Source organism: Euprymna scolopes, chromosome 3 (genome assembly GCF_053919585.1).
Source record: "Euprymna scolopes isolate OS-2025 chromosome 3, ASM5391958v1, whole genome shotgun sequence".
Lineage (NCBI taxonomy): Eukaryota > Metazoa > Mollusca > Cephalopoda > Sepiida > Sepiolidae > Euprymna > Euprymna scolopes.
The window spans coordinates 106929570-106950776 of record NC_136484.1 but is presented as its reverse complement, the minus strand read 5'-3'; the positions used below and the strand labels follow the sequence as shown (position 1 = coordinate 106950776).

The following is a 21207-nucleotide window of genomic DNA, read 5'->3' as shown; positions in this document are numbered from 1 at the left end:
ACATTAGACTTGAAGACAACCATATTGTAGTCAGCTGGAAAGCAGAAAAACAGAAGACAATTCCATAGGTGTGCAGTTCTAAGAAAGAAACTTTGCTCATGGAATCTATGCTTAGGTTTAGGCACAGATAAAGAGTGGGGGAAACTAGTGATAGTGTTTCTGTTAGACGAGTGTTTCTTGTGAAAGTTTGGTGAGGGGGACCATAGAATGGAGCTCAGCCGAGCACCTGCCATGAAATAACGATAAAGCAAACTCGCAACATCTCTTCTGTGAGAAAGATGTTGCAGGGAAGAGAAAAGGACATCTACCACAATGCTATGAAGTCTATTTTGAACTCTATCAAGGCAGGATAAGTCCTTTCTAGCAGCTCCTGCCCAGATGTGGCAACAGTACTCCATCCTTGGACGTACCTGGCTCTTATATAGATAGAGAATTGCATCAGCAGTGAGATATCTACTGGATCGATAGAAGGATCCCACCATTTTTCCAACAGCCTTGGCAACGAATTTAATGTATGTGTTCCATTTAAGATCAGGAGTAATTGTCAAGCCCAGAAGCTTGTCAAAACATGAGGCCTCCCCAAGACGAGAGCCATTCATTTCAATTGATGCCAGATGGGGATCAGAGCGTTGATGATGTAAAGACAAAAGCTTGGTTTTAGATGCATTAAAGTAACAAGCCACCTCTTTCCCCATTGTACCATTTGCTCAAGATCAGAGGAGAGAGAATCAGAGAGAACTTGGTCGTTTACGGTCTTAGATGTGCTACCATAGATAGTAGTGTCATCAGCATAGATGTCTACGAATGATGTAAGGATATATGTATATATATATATATATATATATATATTTACACATGTGTAGAAGAGCAGTTTAAGTCGACTTATGCTTGCCAGATTCTCATTTCTTTTAATTTTGACTCCTTAGCAACTCTCGTATTTTAACTGGGCAAAGACCCGTAAAAAATGGCCCACAAAAAAATGCAATCATTTAAGGTGCCTCGCAGCGGTCTGCGACCTTCCATCTCTGAGGAGATACAGTTTGAAAAAAACGGAGACAGCATAGTGAGTTTTATAATGGACATTATATATAACAAGAAAAATTACCTGTCCTAGAACAGGAGTTTTGCACTACTTTTATGTCCCTTTATGAAGATCAAAATCAAGATATAATGATACTATGCCTTATGTTTAGAATCCTTATTCCAATTTTTTATCAAAATCCGTTACATTGTTTGGACTTTAGAAAATGTATAAAAATTAAAGTTTAAGCCTAAGTGGTCTTAAGAAGAAACTGAAATTCAAGGAATTTTGCTTAATTGGTGTCCTAATGACAATTAGATTTATATATTTGAGTTTTCAAATAGGAAGTTGTGTCCATATGCAATTTAAAAATCATTTAAAATATCTCCAAAAAACTGAAATTTGGGTAATATCTGTTAATTGATTTCTTATACCTCTTGTTAAAATTTTGAAAAGATCGGAGGTATTTGAATTTTGACCAAAAACTTTCTAACTTTTCACTTTTTTGTATAAAACTGAACTAAATACAGCTCACGTCACCTACTCTTACACCTGGCAACTGTGTTTCAAAATTAATAATGATCTGTTAATAATTTAGGCATGAATATCATACACAGAAATATGTAAACATAACACACATACCTAACTTTATATAAATAGACTTAAAATATTTCCTTTTTTTATATTTTACTGTATTTTAAACCTTATATTTAAGTCATAGGGACATAGAATGAAGAGTTATCCCGGATATTACCAGCACACTCTGCATATTATCTCATAGGTATATTTATTTTTTTTGTTTGGCCGCTACAAAGCAGACTTCGAATTTTCACACACATACACACACACACACACAAACACACACGAGCGGTATTTATATGATATACTTTTATCGTCCGAAATCTTTCTTGGTAGACCACTGTTTCACTAATGCCCCTTAGCTATACATAAATGGAAAAATTGCATAACCTTTGAATAAATGTTTTTAGAATTAGAGGGTCATTTCACATAAAGAATTTTATTTTCTCCAAGGTCATTTTTGTTGCTTTTCTGTAGTGTTGTGTCCACAGCTTACAACTATTTTGGATGCTGAGGTTAACACAACTGACCAGCTTAAAATAAAATAAACGAACCAACATTATTGCATTCTTTTCTCTTTCTCTCACTCTCACTCACTCACTCACTCACACGTCTTCGACAGTGGTAATACTGCTGATTAGTTATGGTAAAAGATGCCTGAACTTACTCCATCCAGAATTAAGATTCAAATTTGTGAACTTGGGCGGAGCGGAGAAGCCATCTCTTAGTCACTGTTACTCCCAGGTTCACTCTGACATAGTGTGGGAGTACCTGTTAGGATCCTCCTCATCATCAGTTTAACGTCCATTTTTGCATGCTGACATGTGCTGAGCAGTTTTTAAAAAATTGACCTCCAAACTCCTCCTCTCGTATATATATATATATATATATATATAAATTATTTTCTGATTGTTCCTTCTTTAATCTGAGTTTTTGAAAAAGGCTAAATACAATTTTTGAAAGCCAAACTGCCTAAAAAAAAAACAAAAAAAAAACAAAGAAGCCAAATTCATAAAATTTGGCTTTTAAATTATTTATTTTTTTAAAAACTAATCTGGCAACCTTCGACAAGAATATGAAACCGACTTCTCTTTGATGTAACCCCGTTTTTGAGTATCTATATATTAATAGGATAGTGTGTGCTATTCATTTTGTGTGTCACGCTTACATCCGAGTGACTGTCGTTTAATTGTTATCGACTTCCATTTCTTGTAATAAATAAATTTACCAAGAATTCTTCCATAAGTTTTGATTTTGGTTTCGATTATAGCTGAAGGAACTCAAGTTGTATATATCTATATATATCTATAAAAGTGAACGTGTCTGTCTGTCTGTGTACATTTCCCTACGCAATACCTATGTCAATTTTTAGTCTATAGACTCGAAATTTGAAATACCGGGTACTGAGATTTGGGAAAATCGATGTGACGGGTGTCAGCCAGAAATTTGGCTGTTAAGGGGTCAAATTTCAACGATTTGACCTTTAAGAACTCTACCAAACTCCTCCGACAATTTTGGGTCTAGACACTTGAAATTTTAGATATAGGTTTCTTGAACCTGGATCTAACTTAATAAAGGGATTTGAGCCCGAAACTATAAATTTTAAGGGGTCATAATAGGGGTCAAATTAAAAAAAAAATTTACTCTTTTTTTTTTTTTTTTTGCTCAGCATACACCTCCAAACACCCGGGCAACGCCGGGCTGAAATGCTAGTATATATATATATATATATATATATATATATATATATATATATATATATATATATATATATATATATATTTTTTTTCACAAGTTTTGGTTTTGATTCAAACTGATGCATCCAAGTCATATGGATATATTTTTTATTTTATTTTTGAAATCGTAACTTTATAATATATAAAAATCGATAGAACATTAACTCTATAATAATATATACGAAATCTGCAAGAATTAAAATATCATATTTTAGCATACTTTACGACCAGGCTATGCCGGGCGTCCCTGCTAGCTTAGATAAATACTTTTGCAGTTTTAACAAAAGAGCTACAAAAATATAAGAGCGTATCCATTTATGCTGAATATCTACAGAATGCCAACATCAATATATTACATATAAATTAGTCCTCTGTGGAATTTCCGTTGGTCCCACTAGTCCTTATAATAATATATGATCATTGTTGCGATGGTGTGAGAAAGAAACTTGTAATTTTGATGTGCAGTGTTCTTCACCGAGGAAAAAAAATCAGTGAAACATAAAAAAAAAAAATAAATTAGAAAGAAATAGAGCAATAAAAAAAAGAAGAAAAATGAAGAACATTGTCAAGATGTAGTGGATTAAAATTAAAGTAAATTAAAGATGGTCTCTTACAATGTGATTTCATTATTTGTATTGAACGATTTAACACAATATTACTTACCGAGTATTATTACTTATTAATTTATCTCATTTGGGTCAGTTCTATATTTAAAGTAAAATAGACACTATTTTCATAGAAATGTTAATAAATAATTGCTGCAGATTATTGGTTTTTCTGTCACCCCCCCCACACCTAATTTTTTGTTCTATCCAGAAAAATATCAACTTTATCAAAACATATTTGTTGATAAAATATATTTCTCATTCCATGGAATTTCCACTGGTCCTGCTAGTATTAAATAATGAGTCTTATTCTATTACTAGCTTAGGTACCCGGCGTTTCCCGGGTGTTTGGAGGTGTGTGTTGAGCAAAAAAAAAAAAAAAAAAAGAAAGTGGTAGTAGGCAGGCAGGCTTGAACCTGTACCACAAAGGCAGAAAAGAATGTGAAAAAAAAAAAAAAGAAAGTGGTAGTAGGCAGGCAGGCTTGAACCTGTACCACAAAGGCAGAAAAGAATGTGAAAAAAAAAAAACAAACAAACAAACAAAAAATAACAACCGTGATGTCTTGGCCATTGTATCCATCACCAAACCGAAAGTGGTGAAGGTTTAAATTAAGGCTAGTCAATCGAAAAGAAAGGATAACTTTAAAAAATATCGACGAAAAAAAGTGACCCCTCCATATAGAAAAGTGTCCAATTGAGGGTTAAGGAATTAATGTTTTTAGCCAATTATTCGATATTTGTCGTCCAAAGGGTCGAGTTTCAAAACGATACCGATCTTATCTGTCACCTCCGTCAAAAGTTTTAGGCAGACATACATACATACATACATTTAAACAGACAGGTGAGATTTATATTATGGATTAACCTGTATGCCTGGCGTTGCCCAGGTGTTTGGAGATGTGTGTTGAGCAAAAAAAAAAAAAAAGTGGTAGTAGGCAGGCAGGCTCGAACCCATATCATGAAGGAGGAAAAGAAAGTGATCCCCCCCAAACAACATGACATCTTTGCTGTTGCATCCATCGCCAAACTGGAAGTGAAGGTTTACATAAGGCTAGTCAAGCGAAAACTTTCAAGGGATAACTTTCGAAAATATCGGCAAAAAAAGCGACCCTCTCTGTAGAAAAGTGTCCAGTTGAGGGTGAAGGAATTAATGCTTTTAGCCAATTTTTCGATATTTTTCATCCGAAGGGTTGAGCTTCAAAACGATACTGATCTCGTGAAAATCCGTCGCCTCTGTCGAAAGTTTTAGGCAAATATACATACATACATACATGCATTTAAACAGACAGGTGAGATTTATATTATAGATTATCAATTAGGGATACGTATCGGTGTACAATATATATATATATATATATATATATATATATATATAGCTACTTCATTTACTCACATAAATTTAATATACGAAAGTATAGATTTATGCGTAAACTTTAAGTATTTACTTCAAAAGTGCTCAATACGTAGGTAGAGCTAGTTAGTAATTTATAAATATAATTTATGAGTATCTGATATTCTCTAATAAATAAAAATATTTTACATGTGTGTGTGTGCGTGTGTTCTGGTCTGGTCAAGTATCCAAAAGGTTCGTTTTTTTTTCTGTTTTTTTTTTTTGTGATCCCTTCTATGAAAGTGTATAGTAAAGACATTACTTGCCTGATGGGGAGAGTGGTCCGTGTTCCCCTAATCTGTTGGATATGTCTGATAGGACACTACTATATTAGAAATAATGGAGACAGTCCATCAGTAATCACATTTATATTATAAGTTTGATCGCTAATTAGTTTCATGCTGAAAACTTCGTCAATAACTAACGATTTATAATTTACGCCAATATAGGCCTGACATGGTCAACGATTCTAACTGCATGCATGCTAGGCTCTTGTTCAGCATTTTCTTGGCTGTTTGGTTTTCTTGAAGAGACTTCTTTTTTTTTTTATAATTATTTATCATATTATTCATTCTTGTTTAAAGACTTTTTAAATCCCTTTCTTAAAAGATAAGTTTGATTTTTATCTTCATTTTTTTTATTCATTAACTTTCCTATCTTATAATAAATGTTCTAATATATATATATATATATATATATATATATATATATATATATATATATATATATAATCATTGATAAATTCATATATTTCATTTAATATCTATTAATTTATTTTCCAGTTTTTCCAAGATTCTCAGAGTGTAGGTAGGCAGATCATGACTATTTCCAATGCTTGTTGCTTTTGTCTGGTGTTTTGAAATTTAAAAGAAAATGTATTCTTTTTCAAGATTTCCATTTTTTTTCTTTCTTTTTTTTAATTGTTTGAGCAAATGTTGTCGTAATCTGCTTCTATAAACTTCCCCAATCTTGTGGAACCACAGACCAATAACCTTCATTGGAATAGCCTATGTCTTCTGAGCGCAAAAAATAAATTTATCATTTGTTTTCTGTTTTACTGATTTCGATTTTAAAAACCAAAACCTATGAAACACCGGCAAAAAAATCTATAGATGTATTCTTGCTATACGAAAGCAATGAGAAAATATTAAAATATTGGTGGTGTTTGGGAAGCGCCTCTTCTCTTACGTCCCCACTACCACCATTCTTTAATTTTTGATTCATTAAAGTCTCTGCTATTGACTTTCCATTTTCAAGCCTTCTTTTCGTATCAATTTTATTCGCCATGAAGTAGTATCCTTGTGTGAAATTTCAATTAAATATATTTTCTAAAATGCTACTGTAATATATATATATATATAATCTCATTTACCATAACAAAAAAAAAAAGAAAATCTTTTTTAGGGTACAATATTTTTGAATCATTGTAATAATATAGATGTATCATAAAAGTTCAAGAATATCAAACACACACATATGTGCAGAGCTATTTGTAAACAGATATAAACAAATGGAGCACTCTCCAATAGTTTTCAATATTTCTATAAAGCATCGAGATATTGCTTGTAAACAACAGCTGCTCATGAATGAGTTTTTATGAGTTACTGGGTCCTGGATATGACCTTAAACTATATCCGATAGTGAGGCCCCAGCTTGCGGGCTTTTGGGGAGCATGGAGCCACCCCTTAATTGCCATTGGTCCCAGGTCCACTCTGACCCGGAGTGGTAGTACCTATTAGGGTTCCAACTATGGATTAAATAGAAACCGATTTGAAAACCCCCCCAAAAAATATTCTATTAAAATTTTTTATTCCAAATCACTGGAGTTGGCATTAAATAACTTGAAAAGGGTTGATATGCCATAAAACAAAACCAACCAAACAACTTATGAGTTACTGACCAACTAGATAATCATAAGTTTGATCCTGGTTTGGAGCAAGTGTTTGTTTAGCCACACTGAAAGCTGTGATACGGCAATAAAAGTATACCTGTAGATGACTACTGAAACCACAGAACTCCTCTTTCTAGAATCTGAAATAGTGGATGTAATCTGCTATATATTATATCTCTATTATATATAAAAGTCACTTTGTGTGTGTGTGTGTGAGTTCCTCATATGTTCTGAAACGGTTGAGCCTATCTTTTGCCAATTTCACACAAAGGTAATTTATATGTCTGGCAGTGTCCTTAGATATGTTTTGTACAGAAATTCAACCGATAAGTGTCGAAAATCGAAAAAATCAGATCCTAAAAAATAGTCTTTCTTTCTTATAGATAAAAAAGAAGAATTTTACAGGGGAATATCTTACGTTACACCGTCAAGAATAATAAAATCTCAGTAAATCATTTCTTAAAAAAAAAAAAAAAAAAAAAAAAAAAAAACGGATTTCTTTTTATCTGGAGAAATAGCTGAGTGATAGAGCATTCGACTAAAGATCAAATTATCCCGTGTTCAAGCCCGGGTGTACCTCACCATTTTATTTAAATTTTTTCTTATTAATGAGTTCAATTTATGATAAAAAAGGTACCATATAAAATCGCTGCAAATCATTGCTTCATTTACATATTTTAAAACTAATCATTAATCCGAAGTGACTTTTCCCGGGACATTCATCGTCAAGCTCAAATGTCAGCTTAAGTGATATTGTAAACAAACACAGACGGAATTTGATTTATATATATTTATTTTTATTTATTTATTTATTTTTTTGCGAATTAGTCCACCGGGCAAATTATTCCTTATAATATTTAATAGAGGAATGATTCTATAATAATACAGACGCAATCTGCATAAATTAAAATATCATGTTTAAGCGTATTGTACGATCGGACAACGCCGGGCGTCTAATTAGTTATATAATATATTGATCGGATTTTTTTTTCTAATATTGTGAAGTTTGTATTCCCAAAGAAAAATCCAAGATCACGTTTTATTAAAATTTAGAAAAAAAAAAAAAAATGTTAATGATATTCAGGATTACACGAAGAAGAGGAACTCCTCATTCAATACAAAGCAACACCAGGTGGACTTATGCTTATTCTTCTTTGTGTATCTTTGAAGTTACCCACTCTTTCTTTCTTTTTTTCTTTTTTGTTGTACACTGGGTGTTTCATTTTTTTTTTTTTTTTTTAGCTAGACTCATATTCTGGTTAATCTTCATTGTTTATTGCTTTGCTCCCATACCATTTTTTTTTTTTTACAATGTGTTCTCTATTGCTTCTTTTGGATGATGTGTTGTCCATTGCAGAGGCTGTTGTTGCTTGTTCGTTATTTCTGGTTTCTATGAAAACACTATAACGTGATAAAAAAAAAGGGGGAGGGGAAGAAAGAAACGACTAATTTTTCACTCTGATTGCCACAACTCATAAAACAAATAAAAGCTCATAAGTAAATTTAGCACCCTAAACTACTGAAAGGAACGATTATAGCATTGCAAATCAAATAGTTTTTTTTTTCTTTTACAAAGGTGTCACCACATATCAAGGCTCCAAGACCACTCGAGGATAAGGGTTAAAGTATGTATTGTAGTCATTGAGAGTTGAGTATTAATCGTCTGTAGAAGAAATTTGGTATAATTAGATCATTTACGAGGACGGCTGAACAAGAACTTGTTTATGTTGGACTTGAAGATAATGATATTGTAGTCAACTGGAAAGCAGACCAGTGAAATAGTTCCACAGGTGGTATTTCTAAGGAAGACGATTTGTTCATGGAATTCATGATAGAGAATAGGGGAATTTATTGATAGTGATTTTAGCTAGACAAGTGTTTTCTGTGAAAGATTGGCGATGGGGGACCATAGATTGGAGCTCAGTTGAATACTTGCCATGAAAGTAGCGATAGAGCAGGGACAGGCTCGCAATGTTTCTTCTGTGAGAAAGAGGCTGCAGAGAAGAAAACATGGCATTGCCTACTAGAGTATGGAGTCTGTTTTGAACTCTGTCAAGGCAGGATTGGCGGCTTCTCCTGCCCAGATGTGGCAGCAGTATTCAATCCTAGGATTCGCCTCACTCTAATACAGGTAGAGAATTGCTTCAGTGGTGAGATATCTACTGGAAGGGTAGAATGCTCCAACCATTTTTCCAGCGACCTTGGCTACGGATTTGATGTATGCGCTCCATTTCAGATCAAAAGTGAAGGCCAAACCAAGAAGTTTTTCTAAACATGGGCGTCTGCAAGATGAGAGCCGTTCATTTCAATAGTAGCCAGATGTGGGCCAGATGTGGGCCAGAGCGTTGATGATGGAAAATAGAAGTTTGGTTTTAGATGCATTAAAATTCACAAGCCACTTTTCCCCCCGTTGCACCACATGCCCAAGATCAGAGGAGAGAGAATTAGAAAGATCTTGACCGTTTCTCGTCTTAAAAGTGTTGCCATAGATGGTAGTGTTGTCTGCATAAATGTCTACAAATGATCTAAGAATGTGGTTTAGGAGATCGTTGATGATGATCAACATGTTTCCAAAACGTAAACATGTATTTTCAAATCTATTTTGTCCCCAAACAACATTTTTTTTTTTCTATTAAAACAAAATATCCGGAAAAATTTTTACTTGCATTATTAACTTTATTTGAACTTCTGTTCTCATTTTGGATATTAATTTCACACAGCGTTTCATGAAGAAATCCTGAAACATAATCATTACTTCTTACAAGAAATATCATCGTTCAGTTTTAGCATTTAGTGTTGTACTGCAAATGTCACAGAAAATTCCTCACACCTGCTCTCCCTACAATCTGAAACAAATGATTGACCTCAGCTAAATTGCATGCAATCAAATGACTTCTTAGACATCCAAGCCAGGTATTCCTTGATCTACCATGCGCCATAATAAGTCATATTAACGAGTTAACTGCACATCATAGGAGTCGGTATATTTACAGCAAAAAATATAGTTTCTTGAAACATTGATTTGTAGGAAGAAAGCTATCGACGACAAAGAAACAAGAAAGAGACTAACTTTACTTTGTATATTAGGCATTTCAAGTAAAATCTCTTCAAGAAGAATTAAGAATTGTAGCTGGAGCTATTTTTGTTTCGTGCGTTTTGTTTTTGTTGCTTTGCTTTTTTTTCACATCTTTGAAGACTTGATGTCGGTTGTTATTTCTGATCACAGCTGATGGGAATTCTTTATGGATTTGAACTGGATGATTGGTTCTTTGCAAGATAAAATGCAAAGATACTATACTGAAATATACATAGTTTTTTTTCTTATATACATGTTTCAGGCAGAGAAAGAGACTGCCTTAATTATTGAGGTATATTTCACGTTATATCATTTGCTTCCCAAGGAAAAGTTTTCTTAGTGATTTTCTTTTTACAAAACTCTGGTTCAAAAAATGCTTCCGTCCATCCTATGTGATTACTCTAACATTCGATGGAGCGAGGAGGGGTATCATGCATTCCCATACATAATATTTTAACTTTGATCCATGTGACAGGTCAAATCTACTATTCTTGATGTCAGCCATCTGTTGATGGAGCATCTCATGGTTTCCATAATGCAACAGTGATGCTAAGAGGAACGAAGGACCATTATCACCCACACGACAGGACACTATTCTGTTGTGATTTTACACCACTTTCCAACTATTATTTACTGCCATTAAACATATGTTAATCATTGTGATTGTTTGATACTAATCAATCAGAGACGAGAATTGACTGAAAAAATGCAGAAAAGAGCAGTCGTGTCTGTTTGTTCTCTAATGGTTGCACTATAACTCTTGTACATCATGTACACTTGTGTGTCAAACGTTAGAAGGGAGACAATTAGAGATACTCCCGGTAAAATTTTGTGAGAGCATGATGAAATCCTTTAGCAAATTTTAACCAAAAGTAAGCTAAAATATTACAACTTCAAGTATTGATATTAATAAATATATAAGAATAACAGTATAGTTACATTCCAAGATCCAAATATAAACGCAAAACAACTCCTCCAGCATATTAAATTTCAGTACATTTTTTTTTACAGATCCATTTTGTTATGCAGAAAACAAACGGTTATCATTATGTCAGTACCGTCTCTTTTTATGCATATACTCCTCAGAAAAATTAGAGATTCTTTGCTTAGATAGAAAAAAAATGTATGACAATATAATGCTGCAAGAAGAAAAAATTCATAGAAAACTCAACATCTGGCAGTCATCTTTGTTCAACGTATTTTCTATTTAAGCAAAGAATCTCTAATTTTTCTGAAGAGTATATGCACGAAAAGAGACTGTAGTGACATAATAATAGCAGTTTGTTTCTGCATAGCAAAACGGATCTGTAAAAAAAAAATATACCAAAATTTTAACAAGCTGGTTTAGCTGTTTTGCATAGAAAATAAATATTTGGATCGTGGAATGTAACTATACTGTTATTCTTTTATATATTGTTGTTATATTTAACATATATTGAGCTTCTAAGCAAAAACGATTGGAATCTAAATAAAGTGAAATATAATTGAAAAAGCATTTGATCCAAACTATTATATATATATATATATATATATATATATATATATATATATATATATATATAGGCTTGTTGCATTTCATGCATTTTAATGACAAAAGTAAAGATTTACTTTGCAATCATAATTTTTGTTTATTTTTTAAATGTTCTATTTTGGCAAATACCTGTATGTTCTTCCTTACTGTCTTATGCACATTTCACAACTAATGGAAACCATTGTCATTTGTTTACTTAGCTGCTCGTCAGAGACAATGAAATATCAGTAATAACCAACACAGCATTCTAGAACAAAACAAAAGGAAGAAAGATGTTTAAGAAAGATGAGAAGAATGGTAAGTGAGAAAGATGAAAAACTCACTTTAAAGATGACAAACAGAGAAAAGACTTCTCTAAAAAAAACAAAAAAAAGAAAAACGACATTTGACATTACGTTGGAAGATTATCAAACCGCCATTTTGGATTTGACTGGCAAAGCTAAGATCATGAATTTTTGGTTTCAAACTCAAAATCGCACAAAATTACAATAAAATTTGAAATGCATCCAACCAGTATATATACTCTCAAACGGGAAGCATAACATCATTGAGCCTTTTAACCAATTTGGGTGATACATTTTTAATATAAACTCAAGAATATGTAATACTTGTATGGGTGTGTATATATATATATATATATATATATATATATATATATATATATGCCTGTTCTACAAATACTTAAATGGTGAATGCTCTGACGAACTGCAAGCACTTGTACCTCCTCGACGTGACTACCCCTGACAAACCCGGCAAGCAACTAAGTCCCACCCCTTTACAGTAGAGATCCCTAGGTGTAAGAAAGCCTTTTACGCCAATAGTTTCTTCCCCAGAACTGAAAGTCTTTGGAACTCCCTTCTGGGATTCTGCTTTCCCAACTGTACTGATATGCAGAAGTTCAAGTGTAATGTGAACAAATATCTTGCTACTCATCTCTCTTCATAATGCCCCCGCAAATTATGTCCCCGATAGTAGCTCCCTACTTTAAAGTGGCACTGTGCCTTGTTTGGGGTGAAAATTGAATTAAAAAAAAATACATACATATATATATATATATATATATATATATATATATATAGATATGATGAAAATAATGGAAATAGTATGCCGACAAAATAGAGAAATAAAGATGAAACGTTGATGAACACATAATACGGTTTGTTCCTTTTTATTTCTCTCTCTCTCTCTCTCTCTCTCTCTCTCTAATATATATATATATATATATATATATATATTAGTTCAAACTAATCAAAGTAAATTTTCAACCATTTTAGGTCCTGGATATGACCTTAAACTATATCCGATGGTGAGCCCCCAGCTTGCGGGCTTTGGGAAGTGTGACTTGAAAAAAACCCCAAATATATTCTATTAAAAAACTTTTTCTTCAAAATCACTGGATTCGGCATTAAATGATCTAAAAAGGGTTGATATGCCGTAAAACAAAAACAACCAACCAACAAATCAACCATTTTTAATAGAGCATATATAAACATTAATATTATTATTAATATACTAAAGATGACTTAATCAACTGTTGTTTCACTGAGATTTTTTCCTATACATTTTAATCGCACAAAATACATAATAAAATATTTCTCAGTTTTAGGATTGAGTTACTTTTGAAAAATAACATTCCATTTTGATTATTCTAATTAACCACTATTTGCAATTAATCACTAAATGACCCATCGTTAATTAAGTTTCCATTTATCAATCTCATCCTCTCACTTTTCTTTGAACCCCTCCCCCTCTTTTTATACTGTATCTATTACTCTCATTTCCTTCTCTCTCTTTTTGTTTATTAACAGTCAAAGGTTATAAAGAAAAAAAAAATCAAAAGATTGAAATAGTCTATTATAAACAAAAGAAAATATCACCAGTGGTAGTAATATTATTTAAATCGTAGTTGTAGAGAGGGAGGAGATAAAGTGAGAAGAAATAGACTAGATTAAAGTTTTGTGTTTTTACTTTTTTTATATTTAACTGGTTTTGCAAACTTGCTTTTTCCAGATTTTAACAATGTAGTCCAAACTCAATAGGTGACCAAACGGGTCACATTTTTTTATTATTTCAATTTTATATATATATAAAAAAAAGAATAAATGACAGCACAGTTAGTCTCCACAACTTGATTCATTAGTGCTGAAATTTTTAAATTACATGCTCTATTATTTCCACCTTTTGACTCGTAAAGGTGCGGGACACTGCTCTGATGCCGCTTCCTCCTCTCTTCATCTACACATCACATGCTCTCCCCATTCTTTCACTCTTGTATTCGCTCACATCATTGCTTTCTGCATTACTGCCAGTCATAGTTGCAGCGTTTTTTTGTGAGCTATTTTGACTTCTAAGAGTTATTTAAGTATTATTGATTTATAGTAGAACCTGTATTCTATAAGAATAAGTTATTTTTTCCAATGAAAGTTAATAGGGCATGCTACAGTTCAACAGCACTTGCACACGAGTCATCACGATCATCTTATATATTATTATTATTATTATTATTATTATTATTATTATTACTCACTAGGAATTCTAACACAGATCATTATCAGTTATTATTAATGAGTAGGGCTGTGTCAACAGCATATTCCTTTAATTGTTTTGAATCTCGAGTGTGTATCCCTTGATATCTTATCTGCTTTTATATAAAGTGATGTGGTTATCGGTTGATTAACTGTGTCTAACTGTATCGAATATATACTCGAGAGTCAAAACAATGAAAAGAATATTCTGTTGTCACAGCCCTACTCATTAATAATAACTGGCAGTGTTCCCTAGAGTCTGGGTGACGAGAAGTCTTCCAAAATTTACAATAATCTCCATATCTTTTGATAACACAAATTCATTTGCAAAAGTTATCACAACAGCCACTTATCATTGATTTATCGCTGGTAACGACCATTGGTTTTCACTGGAATTTGAGTAGCAATAAGCCTCTTCAAGAGCTTAGTATTTTTTTCATTCAGCCAGTGGAGGTCTAGTTGGTGCTCTCCCTTCTTGATCTTTCCATCCTCCTTGACTCTTCATGCGTATTTTTTGTAGTATCAAACGAGGCTGATGCCTATTTTTTGAGGGGTGGTGGGAGATACAGTTTATTAATTATACTGAAGCTGAGTCAATCAACGTTTTCTTCCCTAAGACTTTTTATATTCTTTAAGACTGTTACATGTCTATCCAGGTATATTACCTAGCAACAAATTGAAAAAAAAAAAAAGAAAAAATTAAAACTCAGAGTTAAAATAAATATCTATTTTAACATAAAACATACAAATAATATTTACAAGTAAATAGACTTAATACTACTGCTACAAGCTTGGAAGGCGATTACAAGGTTTATAACATTGATGATAAAAGGTAGATAAGAACTAACTTCAAATCAAATGTTTTATGCATGGGTAAATCTAACAATAAAAATATTAAAATGTAGTTCTTTGATCAGTGAGAAAATATACAGAAATCTTTGTATTTTACCAAAATTCTAGTTTCTTCAAATGCGGTGGTTAGCTTATAATGTTTTTTTTTTTTTGTTTTTTTTGCTGGATTTTCATCCTAGAAACATTACCGGAGTTCTTAACAGTCAGTCAGCAACTGAGCAATTTAACAACTAACACGGCTGCCAGTGCAGCATCCTTATATATGTTTCTGCATGGAATTTTCTTGATAATTCTAGATTGCTCCAAAAATGTTCTAAATAGAATACTTTAATATTCTATTCATTTTTATAAGGAAGATGGAATGTTATAATACTTTTTATAAGAAAAATGCCTCCCATAATAAAGACCTACAATAAAAAAAAAGATCTAGGGATCACCAGGGCATGCCACTCTACATAATTTTATTGGCATCTATCTGCCTCGGAAGACGATGGTGTTCTGTGCCTTAGATTAGTCTATAGCCAAATGGTCCTGGATATGACCTTAAACTATATCCGATGGTGAGGACCCAGCTTGCGGGCTCTGGGGAGTGTGGAGCCACCCTTTAATTGCCATAGCTCCCAGGTCCACTCTGACCCGGAGTAGTAGTACCTGTTAGGGTCCCAACTATGGGTTAAATAGAAACTGACTTGCAAAAAACAAATATATTCTATTAAAAAATTTTTATTCAAAATCACCGGATTTGGCATTAAATAACCTAAAAAGGGTTGATATGCCGTAAAACAAAAACAACCAACATCTATAGCCAAATCGCAGCATCTGCAGTGACTGTGCAAGCCTATCTTGAATTGAGAGGCTCTGTTGTAGATACTACAGATGTAGATGGTGTTTGGTTGTGAAAGCTTTGTTGCAATTCTCTATGTCTGTGCTTTCCCCTCTCCTACCACTGCCCACTCCTCTTGTATATATGCCTTTACAGCTCTTCTTTAGTGACTGAAGTTTTCAGCCACAGGTTTCCAACATGCTGCTTCGATGCCACCTTCCCTCACATCTCGCTTGTACATAATTAACATTACATATTATTAAAGGCTGATAATGTAGGATTAAAACAAAAAAGAAAAATGTAAGTTAAGCCCCTTATTTTGCTTGTTGAAATCCCTATAAAACTGTCACCAGATACACATCCTTATATCCCAATTCTGAGTCATATTTATGAGTTTCCGTGTTGACATCACCATGTCGTCTTTATTTGTTTTATTAGGATTATTATTATTAGGATTAACACTTTCAGATTACGAAGATCATTTTCTCTACTAACAAAATAATACAATGAAAGCAAAATTCAAATTATTTAGCGTCTTTATTTTTTTCTCCCGACTTGTAGGTGTGGAAGTCAGTCTACTCAAGGATGATGCCAAAGAGGTGTCATATTTCCATCAGATTATGTATATGATGGAACAAAAGATAGTCACATGACTGATATTATTCATTCTGTGTTAGTCACCAGGTAAAGATATACTAAAAAAAAAAAACCCAAAATACATGCACTTTAAGAACATTGGACGTTGCATCGGCTGAAACGTTGTGAAAATAACATCTAATGTAACCTTCTTTAGATGCATCGTGTCAAACTCGGGAATCCATACAAAATTTTCAAACTGAACCTTTTATCTAATTCACAGGGTTATATTGCACTCATTCCATCAGTCCTGATGAGGTAGAAGTACTGAGTAATTCTTGATTACACGAAGATTCCTAGCGCTACAGATAAAGTGCTGATAATTTCTACTTATATATAAAAAAAAACAGTGCATGAGAGAGAGAGTTCCCCATGGACTCCAAAATTTCCAGGCCAATTTAAAAAAAATTTCACACAAATTTACTTTGTGTCTGTGAGTGTTCTTAGATAGGTTTTGTATTGGAATGTCTCTGATAAATATTAAACATCAATAATCGAAAAAATCAATTAAAGCAGGAAGAGTCCAATTTTGACCAAAGTTAACGTCCTTATACAGACTGACACCACAAGTGGATTTGAGTTTTATCAGCACATAAGCAGAAGAGCTCCACATATAAACTGAACGATTGGTTCTTTGATAAGATTGCCACCTTCAAAATGACTTTAGAGCACAATTGAAGCATGATACTTGACTTTTGCATTTTAAACTTTAATTCAAGCCATAACATAAAAAATAATTTTCTAAAATCTCTCGAGTGCAATGTAAGTTACAATGTATTTTGGACTAATTCAGTGTGGGAGGCATGTGAAACTTCCTCCTGGTTCACCATAGCGGGTCCTTGACTAGAGTAGGCAATCAATCGATTTAACTAAAACGTGAGTGATTTCAATGACAATAGAAGTATTGGAAGTGTGGGGCATTTGTTGATTCATATTCAATCCCAGGCAACATCAGGTTCCCTGCTAGTCAGTTCTAAGTAACAGTTTTCTAGAGGTTGAAGGTTCAATCTTCACTACAGGCGATACTAATGAGGAATATAATAAGAATTAACTTCAGACTTCTATTAATTATGGCTGACAGATTGAAAATAATCTACCCATGTGGATTAAAGGAGGAGTTCAGTTTGAAATTCTGTATAAATTCCCAAGGTCAGCATAAAGATTCCCAAATCGAACAAGCTACTATTGAAGAACGTCTAAGGTTACACTAGTCCAAACAATCCAGATAATACAGTTTGACATGGGTTGGGAATGTCATATTCTCATACCGGTTGCAACAATGTCCATGTGCTCATGATACAACACATGGGGGGGGGGAGATGAAAAGGAACAGTCGTTATCAAATACATTTAACTTTATTAGAGAGTCTGCTATTAGGGATTTGAATCGAACATGAAATATATTTAAAAAAAAATAACATAAAAATATATGGAAATATAAACAAAGAAAAGAATGATAAAACATGGATTCTGAATTGAACTGTTTTGAATTTTTTTGAGATGAGGATTGATTATTTGAATTCTTCGGACTACTGTTCTCATCTTGAGTATTATTTGCATGACGTTTCGGTCGATATAACCTCGGACCTTCTTCAGGTGTATCTTGTTGAACTCTGGAATCTTTCTGTAAAACTCTGGGATCTTTTTGTCAAACTCTGGAATCTGCACAGAATTTCGGACGGAACAGTTTATTTATCAACGGAGGATAGCTCTCAAAATGAGAACAGCAGTTTGACAAATCTAAAATAATACTAAATTAAACAATATACATGTCTCATTACAATATAGTTAACCAGCCCATGTTGCATGCTGGTTATGATGTTTGTTAATGGACTGGTTGACCACGATTCAACCCTTGGTCAAGTCATATTAAACACCCCAAAAAATTGGTACTTGATGCCTCCTTGCTAAATCACTGAGCATTATAAAGTGTGAATCAAGAGTAAGTGGAGCAATCCAGGAGAGCAATCATAGTGTAGTCGTCAATAAAAAGGGAGCCTTCATATCGCCCTTGAGTATGCGTGATTCGTTTATTTTATTTATATTACAATGCAAAATGCAAGAGTTGTTAAGGAGATTAATAAAAGTGAAAATGGTTAATCTTGATTTTAAACTTGGCGTACGAGTGAACCAACTACCTACAAGGAAGATAATTTTTATTCCAGCATAAAATATATCAAATGCTTATCCACGTGTAAGAAAAATAAATAAATAAATAAATAAATAAAAAAACAAGTCTTGATAAGAACATTAATGAATTACTAGAGTCGTTCCAAAAGTAAAGCCTTCTATTATTTTTTTAAGTTGAAAAGTTGAGGAGCTATGACGGTTGTTTTCTTAGAATCTCACACTGTCAATATCTGCAACATAGAGATGAAACTTTCAGGTCATGGATGCATAAGTTCAGTCATCATATCAATGCAGTTTGCAATCTCCTCTGATCCATTTAGGCGGAATTAAAATATAAGAGGCATTACTTTTGGAACGATCCTCTTACACTACCATCACCACCCTACTTCCAAAACAGAAGGTAATCCGTGGAAGGATGGTATAATAACCACAGAACAGATATTACACTACCTCCACTCCTTAAAAAAGAGGGTGTAATTCCCGAGAGGATAGTGCTGTAACAACCGAAACATATACACCCTTCAGGAAGAAGTAATGCCTAGGAGGATAATCTCGTGACGATAGAACAGATACTACATTACATTACTCTTCCTCAGAATTTAGCATTGAAAGATATGCTTGCAGCTTCAGACAGATACAAAATCTCCATTAGTAATAGAGATATTTTGTGAGTTTTTTTCTTTTCTTTTTTAAAGATGACATGAGCTTATTAGTTAAAATAAGAGAGGTATTAATAAATGTTGAACATTTTGAGATTAGAGAATTTTCTGGTTTTTGTTTTATTTTTTTCCTAACAAAAGCTGACACATTGATTTGTTTAAAAAAAGTTGCATAATCATAGATTTAAAAAGGATTCATCATGAATTATTTTTAAATAAGGGGGTGGGTATTTGGGTTGGGTTGGGTTATCCCCCTTTGTCATAATTATGATTTCATACTTATCTCCCCTGTAATTATATCTCAAATTTCAGGACTTTATATCAGATAATCAATTTTTATTCGCCTTTTCACATATATCAATCAGTTTACTATAAATAACTTATTTAGGGTTTTCTTTCTTTGTTTTGCTAAAACATTTTAGGTAAAAATAAAGTATCTTCTGTAGAGGATACCTCCCCCACCCTCTAAAAAATAACACTGTCATCTAAAAAAGAAAAAGGACAAAAGCGGGTTCTAGTAATATATATATATATATATTTGCTTGCTCATGGAAGCTCTGTTCAGTTTTAGGTACACAAAGGGAGAAAGGGACATTATTGCTAATGGTTGAAACTAGACTTTTTTTTTTTTTTTTTTTTTTTTTGTGAATATTGTACTGACAGGAACCATAGGATTTGTTTGTGAGTAATCCCGAAATCTATCTCACTGTAAAAATAAGTGGACATACATTAGGATATTACCGTTTTTGCTGGTAACAAATACAGTAAAATCCAACAACTGACAAAAAGAAAATGAAATCTATTTCATAAATCTCGCCTATCTGTTTAAATGTATGCACGTTTGTATGTCTGCCTAAAACTTTCGATAGAGACGAAGGATTTTCATGAAATCAGTATCATTTTGAAGCTCGACCCTTTGGACGACAAATATCGAAAAATTGGCTAAAAAACATTCCTTCACCCTCAACTGGCCACTTTTCTAAAGGGGGGGGGATCCCTATTTTCGTCGATATTTTCGAAAGTCATCCTCTCTTTTCGATTGACTAGCTGTAATTTAAACCTTTCCCACTTCTAGTTTGGTAATGGACGCAATGGCAAAGATGCCACTTTTTTTTTTCACATTCTTTTCCTCCTTCGCAGTATAGGTTCGAGCCTGCCTGACTACCACCATTTTTTTTTTTTTTTGCTCAGCACACACTTTCAAACACGCAGGCAACGCCGAGTATCCAGGCTAGTAACTAATAAAAACCACAAGTTTCATATACAGAGACCCAACAAGTTATTTAGCAACAATTAGAATTACCTACCTTATTATTTTTAATGTTAACACCGTTGGTGGAGCCTACTATCTCAAAATGGGCACAAAATGAGTTACCTGATTTATTGACCATGTCCTTGTCTGTTTTGGGAAATGCCTCAATGAAGGCTGCCTTCAGAGAGTCGATCATGTTGTGAGTGTGATTTTTGATTTTGACATTGCCCCCCTCCCCCCGAAGAAATAGTTAAGGTGATTACAGTCAGATGAGGAGGGCAAGGAATATTGTTGAGCAGCCATAGCCAAATCGTCTTGGCCTTGTATAAAGGAGTGGAGCCCTGCTGAAAGACATAGGGGTGTCTGACGGCGATCTCATTCATCTGGCGCTTTCACGACGCTCTTCAGCACTTGGTATTTCGTTTTTTGTCAAATGTTAGATTTTGCTGCAACACTCAGTATATGCATTGCATATAGAGAAGTGATATGAGAATGACATGAG

At 33.3% G+C, this 21207-nt stretch overlaps 1 protein-coding gene across 9 annotated transcripts in view; it reads left to right on the top strand.

Annotated features, from left to right (window-relative positions):
* Positions 1-21207, top strand: part of LOC145257956 (tripartite motif-containing protein 2-like) — a 443500-nt gene that overhangs the window by 356553 nt on the left and 65740 nt on the right. For 2 of the 9 annotated variants that reach the window (XM_080115701.1, XM_080115725.1), the window contains one exon: positions 6114-6134. The exons of 5 other annotated variants lie outside the window; for them this stretch is intronic. In XM_080115701.1, the coding sequence (XP_079971827.1) occupies positions 6114-6134 (21 nt within the window). Of the gene's footprint in view, positions 1-6113; positions 6139-21207 lie in introns of all 9 variants that reach the window. 2 more of the 9 variants (XM_080115713.1, XM_080115720.1) reach the window with 1 other exon arrangement.